The sequence below is a fragment of the Candoia aspera genome, chromosome 3 (assembly GCF_035149785.1).
Source record: "Candoia aspera isolate rCanAsp1 chromosome 3, rCanAsp1.hap2, whole genome shotgun sequence".
NCBI classification, from domain to species: Eukaryota; Metazoa; Chordata; class Lepidosauria; order Squamata; family Boidae; genus Candoia; species Candoia aspera.
The window spans coordinates 46,657,868-46,680,521 of NC_086155.1; the positions used below are offsets into that span (position 1 = coordinate 46,657,868).

A 22,654-nucleotide genomic window follows, 5' to 3' on the forward strand; every position below is an offset into this window, starting at 1 on the left:
GTTGATTTCTATCTGCCACCTCCTCTCCCCAGGCTTTCTCATGTCCCCTTCACCACTAAGAAATGCAAGAAAGGGTTAGTAATTTGTGACCCTCTGGCTGTAACAACTTGCCCAGAGGCCAGTGAGCCAGGCAGTGTGACGCAGCGCAGAGCTTTAAAGGGTGGGAGCGTCTCAGCCCTCCTGTGGGAAAAACATCAGGCCGTCCTCTGGTTCCTGAAACACAATCTGTCCACTAATGAACCTTCAGCAATAAGCTACTGGGGAGAATGGGAAACAGAATGGAACTAAGAATACTGAATCAAAAAGAAGTGGTAGGAAAGTCTGTTGTATTATAGTATATAGTATATTATACAGTCTATAGTATTATAGAGGCAAGGCATAATATGACTGAGTTTGTTTACACAATACATTGGCCATAGTTTGGTTAGGAAACCCAGGTTTTGTGGTGAAAAAATGGTTTACGGCATAGCATGATGTGTAAAGGCAATTCATTGTGGCTGAGCTGTGGCTTGGCATGATGTGTGGTTTTAAGCAGACAAATCAAAAGGGAAACCTGCAACCAACATGCAGTTTCCTAAATGGTACAATTCACATGACCAAAGATGCACTTTATGAATGGTTTGTGGGGATCCATAAAAAGTGTGAGATGTTATAATTGCAAATCAGTTTGTTCAGCATGGACAGGGCTAGCAATTCAGCTACATTTACTACATTACTGAAAAATCCACTGTTGATACATATAGTTCTCATTTAGTGATTGTCTCATACAGTGACCATTCGCAGTTACAACAGTGATGAAAAAGTAACTTTGTGACCTATCCTTGCACTTAGGACCTTTGCAGGTCTGTAAAGCAAAGGAAAGCTCAAGGAAGATCATAATGTCATGTTACCCATTTCAATGTTCTGTTAACATTGTAACGTTTCACATGTCATCTTCTGTTCCGTGTTTCTTCACCCATCCCGGGTTTTTCCATTCCTCCACCCTCCGTTGTTTTGAGGGCTTGGAATGTATGTTTGGGTTTGCGCTCCTGCTCAAGGTTACTTTCCCAGGCGCGTCTAACGGTTCCTAGCACCTGGGAGGGGGTGCGCACTGACGGGTGATTGGGGCGGGACTGGCTCACAGGCAATGCTTTTAAGTTTGTATTTGGCGCGCTTTTGCTCATTCTCAGCTTTCTCTGTATTTGCATACTATTCCTTTAATAAATCAGTTATCTTTAAGCCCGAGCTTGTGAGACTGAGTATTTGGGATTAGGCAACCATTACATAAAGCTGAGAATCATTTCAATCATCTTCCGCTAGCCCCATCCAAACGTTGGATAAGAGGGAACGCTAGCGATGACCGACCATCAACTTCGCGCGAGTGAAGGGAGCGAGGAAGAGCAGGAGTCGGCAAGGATCCGGCCAGCTCTAACTTCGAGAGCGCAAAGAGCGGCACGTCGGGAGATGCGGGATGTCCAATTAGATGAGTTGCTGATATCCATGCAGGAGAGCCTCAGGAGTGAACACAAAACCGTAATGGAGAGGACAGCGAGGAGGGGGTCTCCACAACTATCCTGGGAGCCCGAAATCCCCTTGTCACCGAGGGTGGTGGTAACCAACCAACCCCTGGAAGAGCCGGTCACTCCTGCTCGTATGAAAGCAATAGAGGACAAAATGAATCTAATAGTGACAATCCTTAAGGATCTCCCCAGGGGTGCAGAGCCAACCCAGGAAGATTGGGAGGAAGAGCCGTCACAGTACCCAAGGCATAGCACCCTACCACCCAGGGGAAGAAGCAAGACTCGAGCAGCCCGTCAGGTGGGGGGGTGAGAGGCAAGACCTCCCAGGGATCGGCCACCCATGGGGGCTCGGCGTACGCTGACATTTACGGAGCCGCCACAGCCAGCTGAGCCGGTAAGAAACTTCCCACCGTTTGGAGTGAAGTTCGATGGGGATCCCACTACACTCTCCTTTTTTATCACTAATGCTAAGCATTATATGGAGGATTGGGGCCGAAACTTTCGTTCAGAACACAGCAAAATCAATTTTATTGCCAACAAACTGAGAGGGAGGGCAGCTGATTGGTATGTGCAACTGTGCCAAACTGAGGCAACAGAGTTAGAGGACTTCGATGACTTTTTGTGGGCACTTAAACAGCATTTCGAAGACCCTCTAGCCCAAGAGACAGCCAAAAACGCCCTGAGGAAACTCTACCAAGGGTCCCTCTCAGTTGCCAATTATGCGCTGGAATTTAAAGCTTTATCAGGGAAGGTGGAAGACTGGTCTGAGCCAACTTTAATTGAAATGTTTAAGCAGGGGCTAGAACCAGAAATCCTCCGTTGGGCACTAGGAAGAGACGATCCTAAGACGCTATACGGATGGATTCAGTTGGCGGGCAGCGCAGAAAATGCCCTGCAGACCTATGCCCATACTAAAGAGCTTAGACAATCCCGACTTGCCAGAGGAGCGCGCACGACTGGACTTGCCAGCCGCCCCAAACCAAAAGCCTGGGAAGAGGAAAGGGAACGACGGTTTTCCAAAGGTCAATGCCTGAGATGTGGAAAAGAAGGGCATCGCGCCACTTCGTGCCCTAGACGCCGTCCAGAAGAACGGCAGATGAAACCTGCAGTGAAGTCGCCTGCTCTGCCGCGGAAACTGAAAGCTGCCGTCGCAGAATTGGACCCACCAGAACTACCATTCGGGGAAGAGGAAGAAGAATTGCAATTTGAACAGCCGGCGGGAAAAGGCTACCACCTGCCCTGAAGGGCGCCCTAGGGCAGGTGGAAGAAACCGGGCGTGACCACGATTCGGTGAGTGGAAACTTCCCTACACTGACTGTAAAAGTTAAACTGGGATCAAAAACCAAAACTGTGGAAGTTTGGGCCATGCTCGACTCAGGCTGCTCCCGTTCCCTTATGCACCCTGATGTCGTAGTGGCTCTGGAACTGCCCACGTTTCCTTTGCCAAGACCTATGATCTTCACCCAATTGGATGGAACTATGGCGGGAGGGAAAGCAGTCACTCATTCCACGGGACTGGTCGCCTTGCAGATGGGCTCTCATCGGGAAAAATTGCCATTTGTTGTAGCTCCAGTGGGGGGTCCTCTGGTTATTTTAGGTATGCCCTGGTTTGTACAACAAAATCCTTTCATCAACTGGCTACATAGAACTGTGACTTTTGCGGATGGATTTTACAAAGTACCCAAAAAAGATCTTCTAGAAGACATGGAGGGTGGAGGGGTAGCGTACACTACTGTACAAACGCTTCAACCTCTTGAGGGACTACCCAGTCAATATCAGGATCTTGCTGAGGTATTTGGGGAAAAGGAAGCAGATCGCTTGCCACCCCACCAGAAAACAGACTGTGCCATTGAATTCTTACCTAATGTAAAGTTACCTCACCCAAAAATATACCCCATGTCTCCCAAAGAGCTCACTACGCTAAGGGAGTTCATTGACAAAAACCTGGCTAGGGGTTTCATTGAGCCTGCTAACTCCCCGGTGGGAGCTCCTGTCCTATTCAGACCAAAAAAGGATGGGTCATTGAGGCTTTGTACCGATTTTCGTGGGCTCAATGCGGTCTCAATATTAAATAAATATCCTTTGCCCCTGATCAAAGATATGTTATCACATCTGGCCAGAGGCAAAATCTTCTCAAAACTGGATTTGAGAGAAGCCTATTTTCGTATTCGCATAAGGGAAGGGGATGAGTGGAAAACAGCGTTTAACTGTCCTCTCGGGGCTTTCCAATACAAAGTCTTACCCTTTGGTTTGTCGGGGGCACCTGGGGTTTTTATGCAACTAATCAATGAGGTCTTGCATGACCACCTATTTAAGGGGGTACTGGTGTATTTGGATGATGTATTAATTTATACTGAAACCATGTCAGAACATATTCACTTGGTGCGTCAGGTGCTGGCTAAATTGAAAAAAGCAGAGTTGTATGCTAAACTGTCCAAATGTGCCTTCCATCAGTCACAAATTGATTATCTAGGCTATAGAATTTCCGCTAAGGGCATTGAAATGGATCCTGCAAAAGTGGAAGCTATTGTGGCATGGGAGCCTCCCCGTACCAGGAGACAATTACAAAGTTTCCTCGGATTCGCCAATTTCTATCGGGCATTTGCCCAAAATTTTGCTGAAATCGCCCTCCCCCTCACTGAACTGCTAAAAACCAAAGCGCAGGGGGATATGCGACGTTCAAAAAACCCAGGAGCGCTCCTTAAATGGACTCCAACCTGTCAACAGGCGTTCGAAGCGCTCAAACAAATCTTCACCACAGAGCCAATTTTACAGCATCCAGACCCCTCTAAACCATTCGTTGTACAAGTGGATGCTTCTGATTTCTCCATCGGAGCACTCTTGCTGCAATCTGACCACTCTGGCGCCTTAAAACCCTGTGCTTACCTCTCGCGCAAATTCACCGAAACAGAGAGGAGATGGCATGTTTGGGAAAAAGAGGCTTTTGCTGTAAAAACTGCTTTAGAAACGTGGCGACACTTATTGGAAGGGACTTCCAACCCTTTTGAAGTCTGGACTGACCATAAAAACCTGGAGGCTCTAAGCACCACTCGCAAACTCAGCCCCAAACAGCTTCGCTGGGCTGAGTTTTTCAGCCGCTTTGACTTCACCCTTAAATTCATACCAGGCAAGAAAAACTTTTTGGCTGATGCGCTCTCCCGCCGACCCCAAGATGCTGGCCCAGGGCCAACGGTCCAAGGAACCGTCTGGACCGAAAAACAATTAAGTTTGGCAGCGGTAACGCGCAGTCAGACGCGAGCGCAGCAAACGCAATCTCCAGCCGCTCCGCCTCCCAGCCACTCGCCACGCTTGTCAATTCCATCAGATTTGCAACAACAGTTGCTCCTCCACCTTAAAACAGATACTTGGTTACAAACTAATCGAAACAGTCTAACTTTCACCGACGATCTTGCCTGGCACAACGATCGTCTCTATGTACCCGATGCTTTGCGAAAAACGATACTCCAGCGCTGCCACGATGACAAGCTGGCTGGACATTTTGGCTATTTAAAAACTCTTCACCTTGTTCGCCGACAATTCTGGTGGCCAACGTTGCTTAAAGACCTTAAAGCTTATGTCACATCGTGCCCTGTTTGTGCAGCAACAAAGCGCAAAACGGGCAAACCTCAGGGTCTCCTTCAACCCGTCGCCACCCCATCTGTCCCTTGGCAGGACATATCCATGGACTTTATCGTTGATCTGCCCCCTAGTCAACGTAAAACCGTCATTTGGGTGGTCAAAGATTTTTTCTCGAAGCAAGCCCATTTCATTCCATGCGCTTCTATTCCCACCGCACAACAGCTGGCACGCCTCTTCCTCGTCCACGTGTACCGCCTCCACGGTATCCCCGCCCGTTTGGTGAGTGACAGAGGCACACAATTTACGTCACAATTCTGGCGGGCATTTTTAAAACTTCTAGGCACCAAGCAAGCCCTCTCCACCGCGTGGCATCCGGAGACGGACGGCTCTACAGAGGCGGTTAACTCTACACTAGAACAATTATCTCAGAGCTTTTGTCAATTACCAACAAGACGACTGGGTCGACTTACTCCCTTTTGCAGAAGTCGCCTATAACAATGCTGTTCATCAGAGCACTGGTCAAGTTCCTTTTAAAACTGTTTTTGGGCGCGACTTCGTTCCTATTCCTGAACTTCCCCATCCACAACCTCTACCAGCCTCACTCACTGACTGGGCTGACTCTCTCAAACACTCATGGCTCAACATTCAACAAGCTCTCCTCCATGCCCAAGCCACTTACAAACGCCATGCTGATGCAAAGCGCTCTCCTGAACCAGCTTTTACTGTAGGGGATAAAGTCTACTTATCAACCAAATTTCTCAAGTCCCCACAACCTTCCAAAAAACTTGGCCCTAAGTTTGTGGGTCCTTTTCCAATTGTGGCACAAATTAACCCTGTTACTTTTAAACTTGCTTTGCCTCACAACCTCAAACGTTTACATCCTGTTTTCCATTGTAGTTTACTCAAGCCCTACCTGCCGTCGGACCGCTGGCATCCCCAACCCGTTCCACCACCTCCTCTCATGATTGATAACCAGCAACATTTCGAGGTGACATCCATCCTGGACTCTCGCCGCCAGCGCTCCACTTTGCAGTACCTCGTTCGTTGGAAACATTTCCCTCATCCTGAATGGGTCGCTGCTCCTCACGTACTCTCGCCTCGTCTAGTGGCCCAATTTCACTCTGCCTATCCTGACAAACCTGCTCCATAGCATTCTTTTGGGGAGGGGGCGATATGTCATGTTACCCATTTCAATGTTCTGTTAACATTGTAACGTTTCACATGTCATCTTCTTTTCCATGTTCCTTCACCCATCCAGGCTTTTTCCATTCCTCCGCCCTCCGTTGTTTTGAGGGCTTGGAATGTATGTTTGGGTTTGCGCTCCTGCTCAAGGTTACTTTCCCAGGCGCGTCTAACGGTTCCTAGCACCTGGGAGGGGGTGCGCACTGACGAGGGATTGGGGCGGAACTTGCTCACAGGCAATGCTTTTAAGTTTGTATTTGGCGCGCTTTTGCTCATTCTCAGCTTTCTCTGTATTTGCATACTATTCCTTTAATAAATCAATTATCTTTAAGCCCGAGCTTGTGAGACTGAGTATTTGGGATTAGGCAACCATTACACATAAGCACAGTTGCATTTTCACCTAGCAACTGCTTCACTTAATGACCAAGTTGCCAGTCCCAATTGTGGTCACTAAATGAGGACTGCCTATAGTTTTATTGTAGCACTGCTGGGTTTCCATAGGTCCTGGACAGCACAACCCAAGTGAGGAGGCCCTTGCCAAGTCATCAGGGTGGGCAGGAGTCCTGCAGAAGGCAACAAAGGAACTGTAATGAATGCCTACTCTAAAACACCATCAGACTCATAATCAGATTCACAAAGATATCTGATTTATTAAAGAATAGTATACAGGTTCACAAAGAAAGATGAGAATGGAAAAAGTGCGCCAAAAGCAAACTAAAAACCCCTTGGTACAAACGAGATCCCTCCCCCCGTAGAATCTTCCCAGGCTCGCAATCCCAGGTGCTCCTAACGGCTTCTGCTGGTCCGCGGGAAAAGTCCTTGAGCAGAGCACATAACCCAAACACATTCCATTGAAATGAACATAGATACAGAGTTTGGCACAAGGTTTCACAGCAGCTCCCTCCCAACAGAAACACGCGGCAGCACCATGGCATGTGAAACTGTACGATGTACAATGCACATTGAAACAGTGAACATGACAGGAACTGAGAAGAGTGTCCAGGCTGGCGTTCCAATTCCCTAAAAATTAAGCCCTACATTTGAGGGCTTGAGCCTTTTTGCAAAATGCAGGTGGTGGCACTTGCAGTGTTTCCTTCCAGGATGTAGAGATATGCATTCTGTTACTAGGTTATAGTTTTAAATTATCTCTGGCATGCTTCTTGGTAAAATATTTTTTACCAAAAAGGTGTTACACTCATAACACCTTTATTGGTTTATTTATCACAGATTAATTAAATTTGGTGGAATGAGTATGTGGGTATGTGAAAATTTGTCCAATGTTTCCTATATCATTCTATGTCATTAAAAAGTTTTACCCACAAATAAAAGACCTTTGCACCATCCCCTTTGTGGCCTTTAGCCACAAAGGTTTGAAAAACCAAGTTTGGGAAAAAAAATCCCTGCTCACAAGCAAAACGCTTCAAGGCACCCTGTGGGAAAATAAACAGAATCCATTCAAAAGAGTTCTAACATCCTCCAAATTGCTAAAAAAGATGGGAGGTTGTGTTAATGAAAAGGAGGACCCATGTGATATTTCCTGCCTGTAATACAATCCAAATATTTGCTCAGATTGGATGAAAAATGACGTGACTAATCCATACAGCACTAGGGCCAGTCTCTTGTTAGTTTATATCAAAATTTGTGACGGCCCCGATTTTGCACTGCCACATTCCCATTATGTGGTCCTCCTATCCAGTTTCTTCTGGCTCTGCCACAATACAACTCAAATTACACAACGAAAGCACTGCAGGGCACAGGGGCAAACTGTTTTTCCAGTTGCAGACATTCTTGCCTCAACCCACCTCTGTGGAGCTGTCAGGTAAATTTCACAGACAGCCTCATCAATGAAGTAGATCTTATTCCTTCTGACACTTCTTAGTCCATTTTGCAGGCCCTGTCAGAAAGCCTGATTTTTCTGTTTAAGCAGTACACATTGAACTCTTATCTCGCCTGCTTCCCAGCACTTGGGCTAAAGTGAGCCTTTGGGCTCTCCTCACCTGCCATATGCAGATAGTCCTAGAGACTCTACCTTGCAACCCACAACCAAAGTTTCAACCATTTGGCAAAACACCCAAGCACCTGCCAAAAAAAAGAGTATCATGTCATTATCACCATTTAATGGGAATTTATATTCAGCAAAAATTACATACTGATAGCCAAGCAGCTTTTCCCAAATTCACACAGCACATACTGAAAATTGAAATACGAGGCCAATCACAGTTTTTTACATGGACAGTTTGTATGGTATATTGTAGGAATGATATCAGCTGTTTCTCACTCTTCCTGAACAACATCCATATCTCTCCCTTTACTTTGTCATACAGAGAATTAAATCGTTGGTTTTACATAATCAATAAGCTTAGTCTGAATGAAAACTGTAAACATAATTGATGTACTTGGTAACTTGTAACCATGTTTCTTGGATGTTTGTGTGAATGTTAAGCAATAGTTACATATCTTCTTCATCATGCCAAATTCTATACATTGTATCCTATAGAGTCATATTGCAAATGGTTGTCTCAGGAGATGAAATTAAACTTTTTCTTCTCAAAATCCCTTTCCTATGAGGGATGGCCTTTATATAAGCTCTACAATTATAGAGAGAACTGGCACAAAATAGTACCATGTAAAGGTAGTTGAGTATTACCTGAATATTGGCAGTGTTCTCTCCTCCAAATAAGGGCAATAAGCAAGCTTGAGGAATGTAGGGCAAGCTGTGAGGCGTGTCGAGCCCTGTTTTCTAATACGATCACTGCCACTTTCTGTTCTGTGACAGTATCCATAGTCTGAAGCAGTTCAAAGGTGCCTCACTCTACCTAATGCATGAACCAACCTTTTCTTTTCTTTTTTGCATTTTGCTGGACTACAAATACTCAGGGGAGATTACTGATTCCAAAACTCACCCCAAAATGTTTTATATATTATCCTTACAAGACAGCCAATATTTCAGCACTTTAAGATTTTTTGAGATAAAAACATAGCCCGGTCCATTTGAGGATGAGCAGTAAGATGAAATCCATTCTGGTTGTACCTTCTGCTTAATACAGGCCAGAAGAATTTCCCTGGGCAAAGATTCTTGCTTGTGTCTGCGACACGTGGCAATCCTGTTCTTTTCAGTCTTCATTAAAGTGTTATTAATTATAAGCCTCCATAAAAAACAAAACTAATAGTATTCAGATCCGAAGTTGTGGCATAGATATTTTATTCTTTCCCAAGAAATGCTATTATATTAAAAGGGCAAGACTGACCTACTACAGAGATATTTTTGAACTTGTTCAATAAGGTGCGTAAGAAAGGTCTCACTTTGCCTTGTTGAGTCTCATACATTGAGCTAATGGTACACAGAGATTGAGTGGACACAAATATTAATGTGTTCTGACCAAGCTGACCTTTACCAGGAAACAAGGTCAAAGCTAGTACCTCAAAGGTGTCCTCCCTCTGCCAACTGGCAAGATTTATTACTGCTTTCTTACCAATCAAAACTCAGCAGAAAGTCAAGCTGGACATAGTTTGGCTATAAAAGCCTACTAGAATGGGCTTCCTTTTTCACACAAGAAGAGTAAAAACAGCCCAGAAAAACAGTGTCCATACAAAAAACAACAGAATAATGCAGTGGTGCTGGGACTTCGCTCTCCTTATCGCTTGCTTTTTGTGTTTTTCCAGTGATGCCTTTCAAAGGTAAGACCATCTCTTTTTTAGTACACCACCTAGTAATTTACAAGTGCAGCAACCAGGCAATAACAACACATCAATAATATGATCTATAAAGCAAAGGTAATACTCTTTCAAAAGAGAAGAGCTTGAAACTACTGCATTGCCAATTCACTGCAAGTATCTGCTGCCATCTTGAGCAACAGAGTGGCATATACCAAGCCAAGCTTCAGGCTGTGGACCAGCTGGTTGCACAAAGGCTGGTTCACATAGCAAGGTGGCTGCAACTATATATCCCATTTAACTTGGCTGTGGGGAGTGGGTGGAGGGGTTACAGCAGAATGTATTAAGCAGATTAGGAATTTTTAATGGGGGAGAAGGCTATTGCAGAAAAGCAGGCGAGAGAGAGAAAACAGGATTCCAGGTGGGTTACAGCAACATTCCATAGCCAAAAATTGATGGGCATATAACTCTCTCTATTCATTTACTCTACCCAATTTTGCAGTAGATTTTGTTGTATAATTCTGTCTATCTACCTACCTGCCTTCCAAATCCTAGCCACAACTGCTTTGGGAATGCAGCTGGATTTGGCCAAGCCCTGGATTAAATCAGGCTAATTTGGACAGATTAATAAAAGGCCTAAACTGAATTAACTCCTCCAAAAGCTGATTAGTAATTAAGAATCTGGAAGGACCTAAAAAAGCAGATTTTCCAGATATTGATTCCTTTCTTCCCAATGTTTCTGCAAAAAGAAAATGCCAGGGTGGGGAGATGCCAAGGAGGGAAAGAAGAAAATTGTATTTTGATAACTGGGAACTCTAACTGCTGAGTACACTCAACAGTTTTATCAGAGAGATTCTGTCACTGTGCTCTGAGGAGGGTTGAAGTTATACACTGCAGGAGTATGCTGGGGTTCTTTATTCTTTGCTATCAGAAAGTACTTCCCCCTCAAAAAAAAAAGTTTGGGTAGAGTCTGTGAGTCCTGAAAAGATGCGTTGTTGCATGTTACATGCTGAATGTTGAATTCCTTCCATCCCTGTGTTTTGCTTCACATCTCTCTTCCTCTCTTTTGTCCTAGCGTACTTTCTATGCCTCTGGTACCATATACTGCAAAGGATATTCTATTTTTTCATTCTTCGACACCATGAGCAGGAAGATGTTGTTCTCTCTGACAGTTCAGTGTTTGAGATTCAGTCTCCCAAACGGGCTTCAGAAGTAGCACCCACCTGGAGCACCACTCTTTTTCCTGGGATTGTATGTCTACCATCAGATAGCATTCCAAAATAGAGGCCTCCTTGCTTCCATATTATTTATTAAAACAGGTCATCATATGCTGAAGGCTTTCCCTGATGGTCACCACTAGTAACTTGGCAGTTCAAGTTTGTTGACCTGTGCATATATTGCAAATGTGACTGTATCTGATTCACCTTCCAGTTTTACAATGGTCTTTTTTCTACCTATCAGAATTTCACTCAAAAAGATGCCCTCAATCCGAGAAACCCTGCAGGGGATGGGCATGAAAGTGGCAGATGTCTTTCCTTCTTTGAAGCACAGGATCTATTACCTTGGTGAAGGGCTTCATAACAAAACAGCACCTACCATTCTAACAAACTACTTGGATGTAAGTGTTTCATACGTTCTTGAAGAAAGCAGTCAGCAAATTTATTTATTCATTTATTTATTTGTCCAATTTGTCCCCACCCATCTCCTCCCATCGGGGGACCCTGGGCGGTTTACAATAATCAGTTAAAACAACAATAATACAATGAATAAAATATACAATATAAAATTACAGCAATAAATAATATAAATAAGAGTAAAAAATAAAGACTAGTCAAGCATTTTAGATAGATATTGATGGAATGAGCTGTGGTTTTTTTTCCTAATAAAAAGGTAGTTCTGCCATTTGTTATGACGTGCCTTTCAGATGCAGTATTATGGTGAAATCAGTATTGGAACACCAGCCCAGATCTTCAAGGTTGTCTTTGACACAGGGTCAGCTAATCTTTGGGTGCCATCCCACCAATGCCCCCCATTGTTCAGTGCCTGTGGTAAGTTTTGGAAACAAGTAACAACAGGGTATGAAGATTTCTACACTGAGGTGTTTTCCCATTATGCACATGGAACAGTATTACACAACTGGCTTTTTTATTCCTGTCACAGTAGATTGGCATCCTGAAATAGATGTTTCTTATCATTTACACATAAGAAACCTGGACAACCATCACCAATTTGCAGCTATGAGAAATACTGTGTGCTAAATTAATGATGGGTTATGAATAGAAAGTGTCCTGAGATTTTAATATATTTTTTTAAAAATAAAAATCAATTTAAAAGACAACATTGAATATTACATTGGATTTCCGATTTTAATATTAGTATAGAAAAAAATCTGCGTGCTAAGTCATTATTATAATGCAATTCACAATATCAAGTGCTTTGATCTTTGGTTTTTAATACTTACGTACTGATTTATTATTTAGTCAAAGACTATCAGAGAGAACCAACAAATTCCAAAGATTGGAATGGAGCTGTCCAAATTAGAAAACCAATTTTTTTTTACAGGCAAAGCAGTTTTCTTTTGTGTTATGCTATGAAGGGGTGAAATGAAGGAATTGAGGAAAGGAAGTACTAGCCAAAGCCATCAGCTCATACCAGTTTGAGAGACAAAGATGCTTTCACTTCTAGACATTTTCCTTTAAATATTTCCCTCGTATTTGATCACTCCAGGGCTGATTAGATCTTTTTGCACTGTAGAATGTAACAATATATATATGAGGTATAACTCACCCACTTAAGACCACACACCCATGAGCATTCATGGGGGCGGGGGGTCAAGTGAGATCATACATGTCATAACATTATTGTTCAGTAATTTGCACTGATATCATTGTGGCTTGTGTACTTACCCAAGCAATTACTTTTTACATTTTCTTATACTGAAGTTAAATAGCCATTAATGAACTTCTTTCAGGTGTGTTGGAGAAAGCTATTCTTTTCAGTTTCACATTCTGAGTAACACTGAAAATATTAAGGTTGCCCTGCCCCATTAAAAACTAGGACGGCAACTCCTCAAAAGAGGAGACCTTTGAACCAGCTGTCCCTTCTTTCCCATTCACTGGCACCCCTTCCCCCACTTCTAGCTACCCCTTTCTGCCAGAACTGCTCCTCCTTACAACAGCAGAGTTTATAGTCTGCAATGGAGCCCAACAATGCTGTGAGGCAGTGATTTAGCCTGGGCCCCGCCAGCAAGCGCGCAGATTCCCTGGTGCTCAGGGCTCCCACTTTGAAGTCTCCATGTCTGCATTGTTTGTCTGCATTGCTTCCTAGGTACTTACAATACTTGATCTGTGGCTGCAGGTCTGGTGGGCAGGTGAGCCTTCCCTGTTATTGGTGGCGACTTGACACAGAAACCCAGGGTTGGGCTGATTAGCTTAGTTCTGGTCTAAAAATGTAAGCAAAAGTCTGAACAGTTCCCAGAGCTACAGCTTAGGGGAAAACTCAGAAGGTCTTCCATGAAGTCAATATTCCCTTGACCAAACAATAAGTTGCAAAGGAAGTCCTTTTCTCAGGCAGCCAAAGCAGAAATGGCAATGAAGAGTCCTGCAGCTGGAATGGACAGGGTGGGCCCGCAGTGGGCCAACTGGAATCCAGCAGGTCACCAGCCCTCCAAAGACAACTCCTTCATGTGACATATAAGATATTTCCTTCTGTTTTCCCATGGAAAACATCACTTTCCTCCCACACTATCTTGATCCACTTTCACCCTGCCTCAGCAGTGGGTTGGCATTGAGATGAAGGCTCCAGCAAGAGGATATGATGCTCTCTGCAAAAGGTATGTGGGACATCTTCAAACTGAGGCACAAAGGTGTGTGGACGAGTCCAAAGGGGGAAGGATCCCTGTTTTCAATGGCCATGGGATAGCATCCAGTGAAACACTGTTGAAGAAAGATACATAGGATTGTCCTGTCATTAGGTGTGAGAGACTGGGGGAAACAGGCAGAGGCAGATTCAATTGGTATAGAAAGAGGCAGCACAGTCCAGATTTTTTTGGGGGGGGGAGGTTATAGGGAGAAAATTTTGAGAGGGACTTTACCTCAATTGACTTATTATACATTTGTCTGAGGATTTACTCTTATTGTTTTTAAGGTTATGTTTTTACCCCTGACTAGCATTAAATATGCCTTTCTGAAATCCATGTGATTCTTGCTTCTTGAGTTTGCCAGCTACATGGGGACTGGCATTAAGGCACTTGTTCCTGATGCTGTCTGAACTGTCTCAAACCAATCAATGTCCTTCATATTAATATTCTTCTTTCTTTTTTTCTTTCTTTTTCTCTTTCTTTCAGTCTCACACAATCGTTATGACTCCTCTGAATCAAGTACATACAAGCCAAATGGAACTGAAATTGCGTTAGTATATGGCCAAGGATACATTAAGGGTTTCCTTAGCCAGGATGTTGTCAGAGTAAGTACCAAGGGGATGATAGGCCTTTGTGCTTCTGAAGGAAGAGAACTGAGAAATGCTTTCCTGCTGTCTGGAAATACCAGGCAATTCACAGGTGGGTGGGAGGTGCTACAAACAAGGAGAATCTCAATCATTTGTATCATGGCACTTTGACCACAATCATCCCATTTGCACTATGCAACATTCGAGGGATGCCAGAGTTACCTTTTTTATCACTGAAAAGAGATCACTGGAAGTTTCATATTTTTTTAAAAAAAATAAAGGAATACACAGGCTGAGCACAGGCAAGTGCATTGCTTCCACAACAAACATCTAAACAGACATATGTTATATGTCTTATATCCAGTTAGTATAGCATCAGGCTGTAATAGACTTGGGACTAGAACCATAGTAATGCAAAAGGACAAAATTATATATGCAGCAATCCTATTTACATTTGCTCACCGGGTATGTACAGAAATGCAGTTTTAATAATATACACTTTATACTACATGGCACTAAAGGACAACATGACAGGCCCCTTAGTAACTCAAGCAGTTACTGACAACTATACATAAAAAGCATACATGGGTGTATTTGAGTGAGGAGAGGGGAGGAAGAAAGGAGAATTAAGAGTTTTTTAATTCATTGTGAAGAATGCACTCACTCATTGCTCCACAGTAGTTTGTTCTTTTGTGTGTGCTTCTCTCCAGGTTGCTGACATTCCCATCATCCAAGTCTTTACAGAAGCTATAGCACTAGCTAGCAATCCTTTCATCTATGCTCGGTTTGATGGAGTGCTTGGTATGGGCTATCCCAACCAAGCCATTGATGGCGTTATCCCAGTTTTTGATAAAATAATATCCGAAAAGGTCTTGTCGGCAAAGGTCTTCTCTGTCTACTATAGCAGGTAGGTTTTGTTTAGGGATATAAAACCCATACTTCAAACTACTGGGACCAATGCATAATGTGGCTGTGCTTTGGATTCAGTGTCAGAGAGTGATTTTTTTCAGGAAATGTGCTATCACATAGATATACTTGACATTCTTTAAAGACAAGGTTTGGATGTGTCCCCTTAATTTGTCCCAAGGTTCATTAACAGTCCTAGAATGTTGCCTAAATGCCAGTGCCTGAAGCTTCTTTTAGAGCTTGGACAGGGGTGGAGGCCTTGGTTATCACCAGAGAATATGACTGCTTGGCTATATGGAACACCTTTTCAGGACTAGAACTTTCCATAGGAACAAGTGAAGTAGAAATAACACTGATAATATTGGGTATTTCAAAGTGTTTCCCCTAGCTTGCCATAAAGAAGCCAGTTACATTTCCCTACATAGAAGATGGATCCAAGAGAGGAAGGGTCTAATTTGTCTATCAAGAGGAAATCTCAACCTCAAGTCATGAGGCTGGTGGGATATTTTGCAGCAGGTGTCCTCTCTGTTCTTGGTTCCCACCCACTGACAAGTCCTTCTCTTGTATCTTTTGGAGTTGTGTATCACAGGGGATTTCAATAAGTTCTAATCTCACTGACAATCTTACTTTTGCTCTGAGCTTGAGTAGTTTTCTTGGAAATACTAATTGCCTTAGAAGGCCTGCCTTTCCAGCTTTTCTCCACACTGCCAGTGAGATTCTGACACAACTGAGATCAAAATGACCCTCTCGCCCAACAAAGCTTGTAAATCTTGTTAAGCACAAGAGTGGGCAGGAAGAAGAAAGCTACTGTTTTGTGATTCTTGTCCCAGAAATTCAGAGTTGAACACCGGGGGAGAGATTATCCTGGGTGGCAGTGATCCATCTTACTACACTGGAGACTTCCACTACGTCAGCATTAGCAGAGAAGGCTATTGGCATGTTGACCTCAAGGGGTAAGTTCTATATGATGTTAGAATTATAAAATCAAGACACAAAAGGGGAATCACTTTTGAGTCAACTACAGATATGAAACATTAATTGCATTTTGGAAGTTAGTTTTTCCCAAGATATACTAAAAATAAATTCCTCCTATGAGCTGTCGTGATATGCAGACCATATGAGTTCAAGACCTTGAATGCCAGTGTTCCTTTCCATTTTGACATATATACAGTAAGAGGCTTATTCTTCAAAGGGGAGAATGGAGGAATGTCTGAATGCTCTTTTGCTTTCTTTGCAGAGTGTCTATAGAAAAGGATATAGTACTTTGTCATGAAGGATGTACAGCAGCTATAGATACTGGCTCTTCCTTTATCACTGGGCCAGCCAGTTCAGTGTCTGTTCTGATGAAAACCATAGGAGCTACTTTGGTAGAAGAACAAAATGTAAGATATCTGAGCATAACCCCTCTAAAAGCTTGTCCTCTTTTCTAATCATGGGGAAGAAAATAAATCTAAAAAAACAGTAATGGGATATGAAACCCACTTGCCTTCCATTCCTTGGCATGTAATGTCCAGGTTCCCTAAAATGTTTATAATTTCAACTTCAGCACTTCTCTCTTTTTGAAAAAACAAACAAACCCTACTTCGGCAGTTTACTCAAAAGTGAAACGTCTAAGTAGTTTTAACTGGGTGGTTGCTTATGAGAAATCTTGATTAAAATCTGGACAGGAAGGAGAGATTCCCACTGGAATTGGAAAAAGTACTGTCCGGCTTCCCCATCTGGATGTCTTCTCTATCTGGTGTTACCAGCTGGGAAAAACTGACTTAAGATCTTTTAGAGTTACCTGAAGCATTGTGACCTACAACCTATGAATTAAAAGCCTTTCTGTCCTATATTTCCTTTTTTCTCTCACAGTATGTCGTTGAATGTAAAAAAATTCATTTGCTGCCTGACATTTCCTTCCATCTTGGAGATGTAACCTACTCACTCAGCAGTTCTGCCTATGTCCTCAAGGTGAGATCTGGAACCAAGATTTGCAATAAAAGGAACAGATATGGGTCAGCGACAATGTTTAGATGAAATCTGGAAAGCTAGAGGTGTGAGAAAATAGGTTTGAGAGGGATTTTTGAGAGTTGGTGATTAAATCAAAGGTCAGCCATAAAATCAGGAAGCAGCTCATGGCACTACATGATTAGGTATTACTCAGGGCACCTTGCTGATTTACTTCCCTTTTTGGTTGGACCATTCTCTCTACAGCATTCGGAGTATGGGAAACAGCTCTGCGTTGTGGCATTCTCAGCTCTTGACATTGCTCCTCCTCTAGGCCCTCTCTGGCTTCTGGGTGCAACTTTCATTAAGCAGTACTACACTGAATTTGACCGGCAGAACAATCGGATCGGTTTTGCCACATCGCTCTGACAGCTGAAAAGTCCCATTGTGGAAGATGCTCACTTTTGAGAGATTGAACTGTGAAAGAGAATAGCTTGATAATAGATTCTGTTATACGACAAACAGTTATGCCCTTTTAGTTGTAACATTTTGAATCCCATCATCTTTGGACCACTGTCCTCTTTTCATCTATCCTATTGAGCTTAAAGGCGAAAGCTGTTTCTTTCTTAAAATCAAGTTAATGATGCAGAAAGTGACATTACAGAGGATTTTCAGGTTATTTTGCATTCAGACCTATCTTTGCTTAGCTTCATCAGGTGGCTGAATCATTGCAATGCCACCATGCCTTGGATTAGTATCAAACTGACTTTCAAATATTAGCCATGTATGAAGAAGACTGTTTATGATACAGACAACTGGCCTGTGATGTCAATAGATAGTCTTCAATTTCTTAGAAGTGTCAGGGCAGGCCTCCAGACTGCAACTTCTTCCTCCTACTGAAGAGAACTAAAAATCTTTTGGTTCAGCCTACAGTCTGATCATAACGTTAAATGTAAAATGGGCTTGTTTTTTTTTTCCACTTTGTGAAGTTTTTTCTTTAGAAAGATACTGTAATATTATAGGAAAATAAAAATGTATTACAGTGCATGAAATGTGGTATAATTGTGACTTGTAAATAAATTGGATAATCAGTGACAGATTTTATCTGCCTGAAAACAGTACTGCTTAAGACAGCATAAAGCAGAGCAAAAAAACCCCAAAACAAAACTATTGTTAATGTCACAATAATTCTGTTAGCCTTTAAAATGCTACGAATTCTCACTTTTTTTTGTAACAGACAGAAAAACCTATTGCTCTGAAAACTGATGCTTCACTTGCATCAAAAATGTATTCCGCTAGCTCTAGGCTGGGCCATTTCTTTATTACTGAAATAGGGCATACAGATTTGCATAACACGTGCTTTCTATATCTCAGGGATGAGCAGCAATCTGCATTCAAAGGGCAAAATGTGGTTCAGAAAGCATATGAATACATGCATAACACCTGACAGGAAGACCTTGAAGCAGCTATGCCTTTTCCTGGGACCAAGAATGGCCACATGATCCTAGAAAAAGATGAGTTTAGTTCAAGGTGTTCCCAACAGGTGCTGCATGTGTACCCACAGGCTCTCCAAATGACATTTTACCCTTCATATCCAGATCTCTGCATGCAGGGGCATGGATGTGTATAGACTTACATATATTTATGAACTGTTGCTACCAATTTCCACACTCTATTTTATTTTCATCTTTAAATAGGACTTGGATGTCCTCAAATGGAGCACTGTCCTCCGTAAACTATAATATGGAGTCACCTTTCTAGGTTCTGTGGGTAGAGGCCTTAGTAGCTTGTACAGGTATAATGTTTCAGCATGTATCACTCTTTTTTATCTCACGTTTAGTCACTTGTGCCTTCGTGTGGCGCAGAGTGGTAGGAGGCAGTATTGCAACCGAAAACTCTCCCCACGACCCGAGTTCGATCCCAGCGGAAGCTGGATTCTCGGGTAGCCGGCTCAGGTCGACTCAGCCTTCCATCCTTCCGAGGTCGGTAAAATGAGTACCCAGCTTGCTGGGAAAGGTGACGACTGGGGAAGGCAATGGCAAACCACCCCGCTATAGTCTGCCAAGAAAACGTCGTGAAAGTGGAGTCCCCCCAAAGGGTCAGACATGACTCGGTGCTTGCACAGGGGAACTTTCACCTTTCACCTTAGTCACTTTAATTTAAACAAAAATGCAGGTCTAGATCATGCAATGGGAAACAGAAGACCTGTGTCAAGACCTTTTACCTTTTTCTCTAGGTAGTTTTCTGCTGAACATGCCTCACTCCACTTTCCCAGCCTCATGGAGGAAAAGATTCCAGTTTTTTATTTTTTAATTTAACCTTCACCTCAGATGTGAGGGGATTTCAGCAATGGAATGCTATACTGTCCTTTTACAATTAGAAATTTCCCCAAATCCTGGGGAAAAGATACATGAATATTTTGGCCATAGCTTTGACCACATTCACATTGAGTAATGTTCAAATTAACAATGACTACTATTTGGCAGACCCCATAGTCTCCAGTAGCCATCATACGAAGTCAGAGTTTCCAGATCCAAAGGAATTCTTTCCATCACTCTGCAACAAGAAAAGCCACCTCTGTCCTGTTCCCTGGAGCAGAAGTTCAATTATTCAGCAATGGAAGGATAGAATGGCTTTTCCAACAGTTCTTGATCATCTTTCCTCCCAAGAATAGCTTAGATACTATTCTATATAATTTGTCACAACAGCCAAGTTGCTGCCAAGTCTAATCGCCACCTCCATGCACATACCTGCCTTTAAACAGTGATGATCCCAAGTTAGAGGGGTCTGGTTGGCCTTGACTAAGATGGATTTGAGTCCAAACCACCAAGCCAAATTTTACAACCCCAAACATAGTGGGATTTAATTCTCCACAATTAAATCACTGCTGAGTATTTCTATCACTTAAAGCATCCATTATCACCTCTACCAATAAGTGACAGGACAATTTCCTGTCTGCCACTGTGTATGACATGAAGAGGATTTTGGAAAAAAGCCACTAGTGACCTGCAACCAGGAGGTATTAGCAATTCACACTATACCCAACAAGGCAATTAGGCAAACTGAGCCCCACAAAGAAGATAGGACAATTATAGCAGTTCTAATTAAAGTAATTAGACTCACTCTACTTTAAAAAAGGGAGGGGGAGAGTCACTCCATGCAGCTTTATGACACTTATTCAATTAATTGCATTTGAGTTAGTTAGCTGGATATTTAGGGAAGATGATTTTTTCTCTCCTGTAGAAATTAGCATACTGTACTTCATTTTGAGTCAAATTGACTGATGCTTTCCATTCAAAGTGTTTTTATTTTTTATTTTTAATATGTTAACATTTTCCTTACTAAAGATTTGGTGGTTATAATGTACTAAACCTAGTTCTCACAAACAACTTTTAAGGAAGAACCAGTTTCTTGGCATTTCCACTTCAAATGCAGGTGATGTTCACACATTATGTTTCTCTGTATACAGGCAAAATCCCTGTATGTGGAAAATTAACATGCTGGACAGAAAGAAGGGTTTTAAAGAAGGTGGCCATTTATAGATTGTCAAAATAAAAAGGACAACCAAAATACAGAATGAAAAAGGAATAGATATTTGCATGTGCTGATGAACATACACAGACACATTCTGGCATAATTTTTGTTATTTAAATACATGTATACAGGAGTTCACTATAGTGAGGAAGAGTAACACAATGGCCTTCTTTGAAACTCAGTGCTCATGGCAACTTTAGAACCCATTTGCCCTTATTAGATTTATTTTTAAACCAGACATGAACTTGAATAACTATTTGCATAGTAAGATATCCATCCAATACTGTATTTAGCCCAGGGTGTTCTTGAACAAGTCATTTGTTGTTATTTTTAATGTGTCTGTTTTCTGTGGTGAATTCAGTCATGGTGGATTCAGTCATGGAGATTTTCCCACTTGCTCTCCCAAGTGATATAGGCCAAAAGACACATGTTAATCACCTCTTCTGTTGCTTGTGAATACTAGGTTTGAATCCATTGAAAATGGGATGAGCTTTCAAAATACTGAACTGATTCAGTTACAGTTTACTTAACTGAAAACAGTGAGCATCCCCAACAGGACCATGTGCTGCTCTATTACAGTCTGTTCTGCATAGCGTTTAATCATTGGTCACTACCATTAGGACACTTTTGGCCACTCCAGGATAATTTCCTGAGCTGTGTATTCCACGGTATTGTCTACATCAGTGTTTCTCGACCTTGGCAACTTTAAGATGTGTGGACTTCAACTCCCAGAATCCCCTAGCCAGCATGGCTGGTTAGGGAATTCTGGGAGTTGAAGTCCACACATCTTAAAGTTACCAAGGTGGAAAACCCTGGTCTACATTCAGCAGCTAAAATTATTTCTGCCTCAGCTGTTGAGTGGATGAAATTGCAAAAAAGAGTGATGTTTCACTTTTGCACTGATGAGGCGCCGTAGACCTTATGAACCATCTGTTTTCCCACTGACAAGAAATCTTGCCTTATGGCATCACTAAGGCCTTAGCTTAGATGGCATTCTGTCCACAGGTTAGAAGAGGAGGAGGAAAGGAAGAGGGGCTGACCAAGGGCAAGACAGATGGGTGATATTCTAGAGGTGACGGACTCGTCCCTGGGGGAGCTGGGGATGTTGACCTGCAGGAAGCTCTGGCGTGGGCTGGTCCAGGATGTCACGAAGAGTCGGAAGTGACTGAACAAATAAACAACAAAACCCCAGATCCTTTAAGGGAAAAGGTGGCTCAGCAGCCACTCAGATTTTTTGTCGTTTATGACCCCACAAATATACACCATCCAAGTAATTCCACTTCAAAATACAGCTAGGATTGATCTGGGGTGCTCTGACTGTGATCCTTGCAACTGTCTTCACTTGCATTTTAACCCAGACCAACACAGCTAGAGCAAATCTGACCAGACTTATCTCCGGTTCCTTCTTCTCTGCTGCTGCTTATGGATGGAATGAGGGGATGCTAGCAATTTGTTTTTTCTTTCTTTTTCGGGTGAGTGGGTGGGGTGCACCTTAAAGCATTTTTGTGGATCCAGGACTGTCCCTTTTCCCATCACAAGCAACAGATGCAACAGGACTGCACCAGAGATGGAATAAAGTCATGATATGCTCTGGGCACTTCCATATTTGTAGACTCCCAAGTCAGATCTACAGATAAATATTTGCATTGTGTACAGTGTATAGATCCCATCATATCATAACACATAATTATAGTTCTTTAAATAAAGGGAGTGGGGAAAACATTTTCACAGGTCTTCATAAGCCCTGGGCACTGAGCCCTTTATGGCTAATGAATCCTGGAGAAAAAAGCATGGCTGCTTTAAACTGCAGCTGACAGGGGCTACATTTAAACTCCCATGTGTTCTAGAGCCTCTTTTGGAACCAAGAGCCTTATTTTTCAAATGGTTTAGCTCAGCCATTGCTGTTTGCCAGATATTCTGGACAA

At 42.7% G+C, this 22,654-nt stretch overlaps 2 protein-coding genes across 2 annotated transcripts in view; both read left to right on the forward strand.

Moving 5' to 3' along the window:
- The window catches only part of GOLT1A (golgi transport 1A), a 321,971-nt gene that overhangs the window by 26,080 nt on the left and 273,237 nt on the right, over window positions 1-22,654 (forward strand). The gene's annotated exons all lie outside the window — the stretch shown is intronic.
- Window positions 9,868-18,090, forward strand: REN (renin). Its single transcript, XM_063300090.1, has 9 exons — window positions 9,868-9,938; window positions 11,376-11,532; window positions 11,839-11,962; window positions 14,260-14,378; window positions 15,071-15,267; window positions 16,097-16,219; window positions 16,504-16,648; window positions 17,121-17,219; window positions 17,463-18,090. Exons 1-9 carry the CDS (start codon window positions 9,868-9,870, stop codon window positions 17,622-17,624), a joined length of 1,197 nt encoding a protein of 398 aa, XP_063156160.1. The 3' UTR covers window positions 17,625-18,090.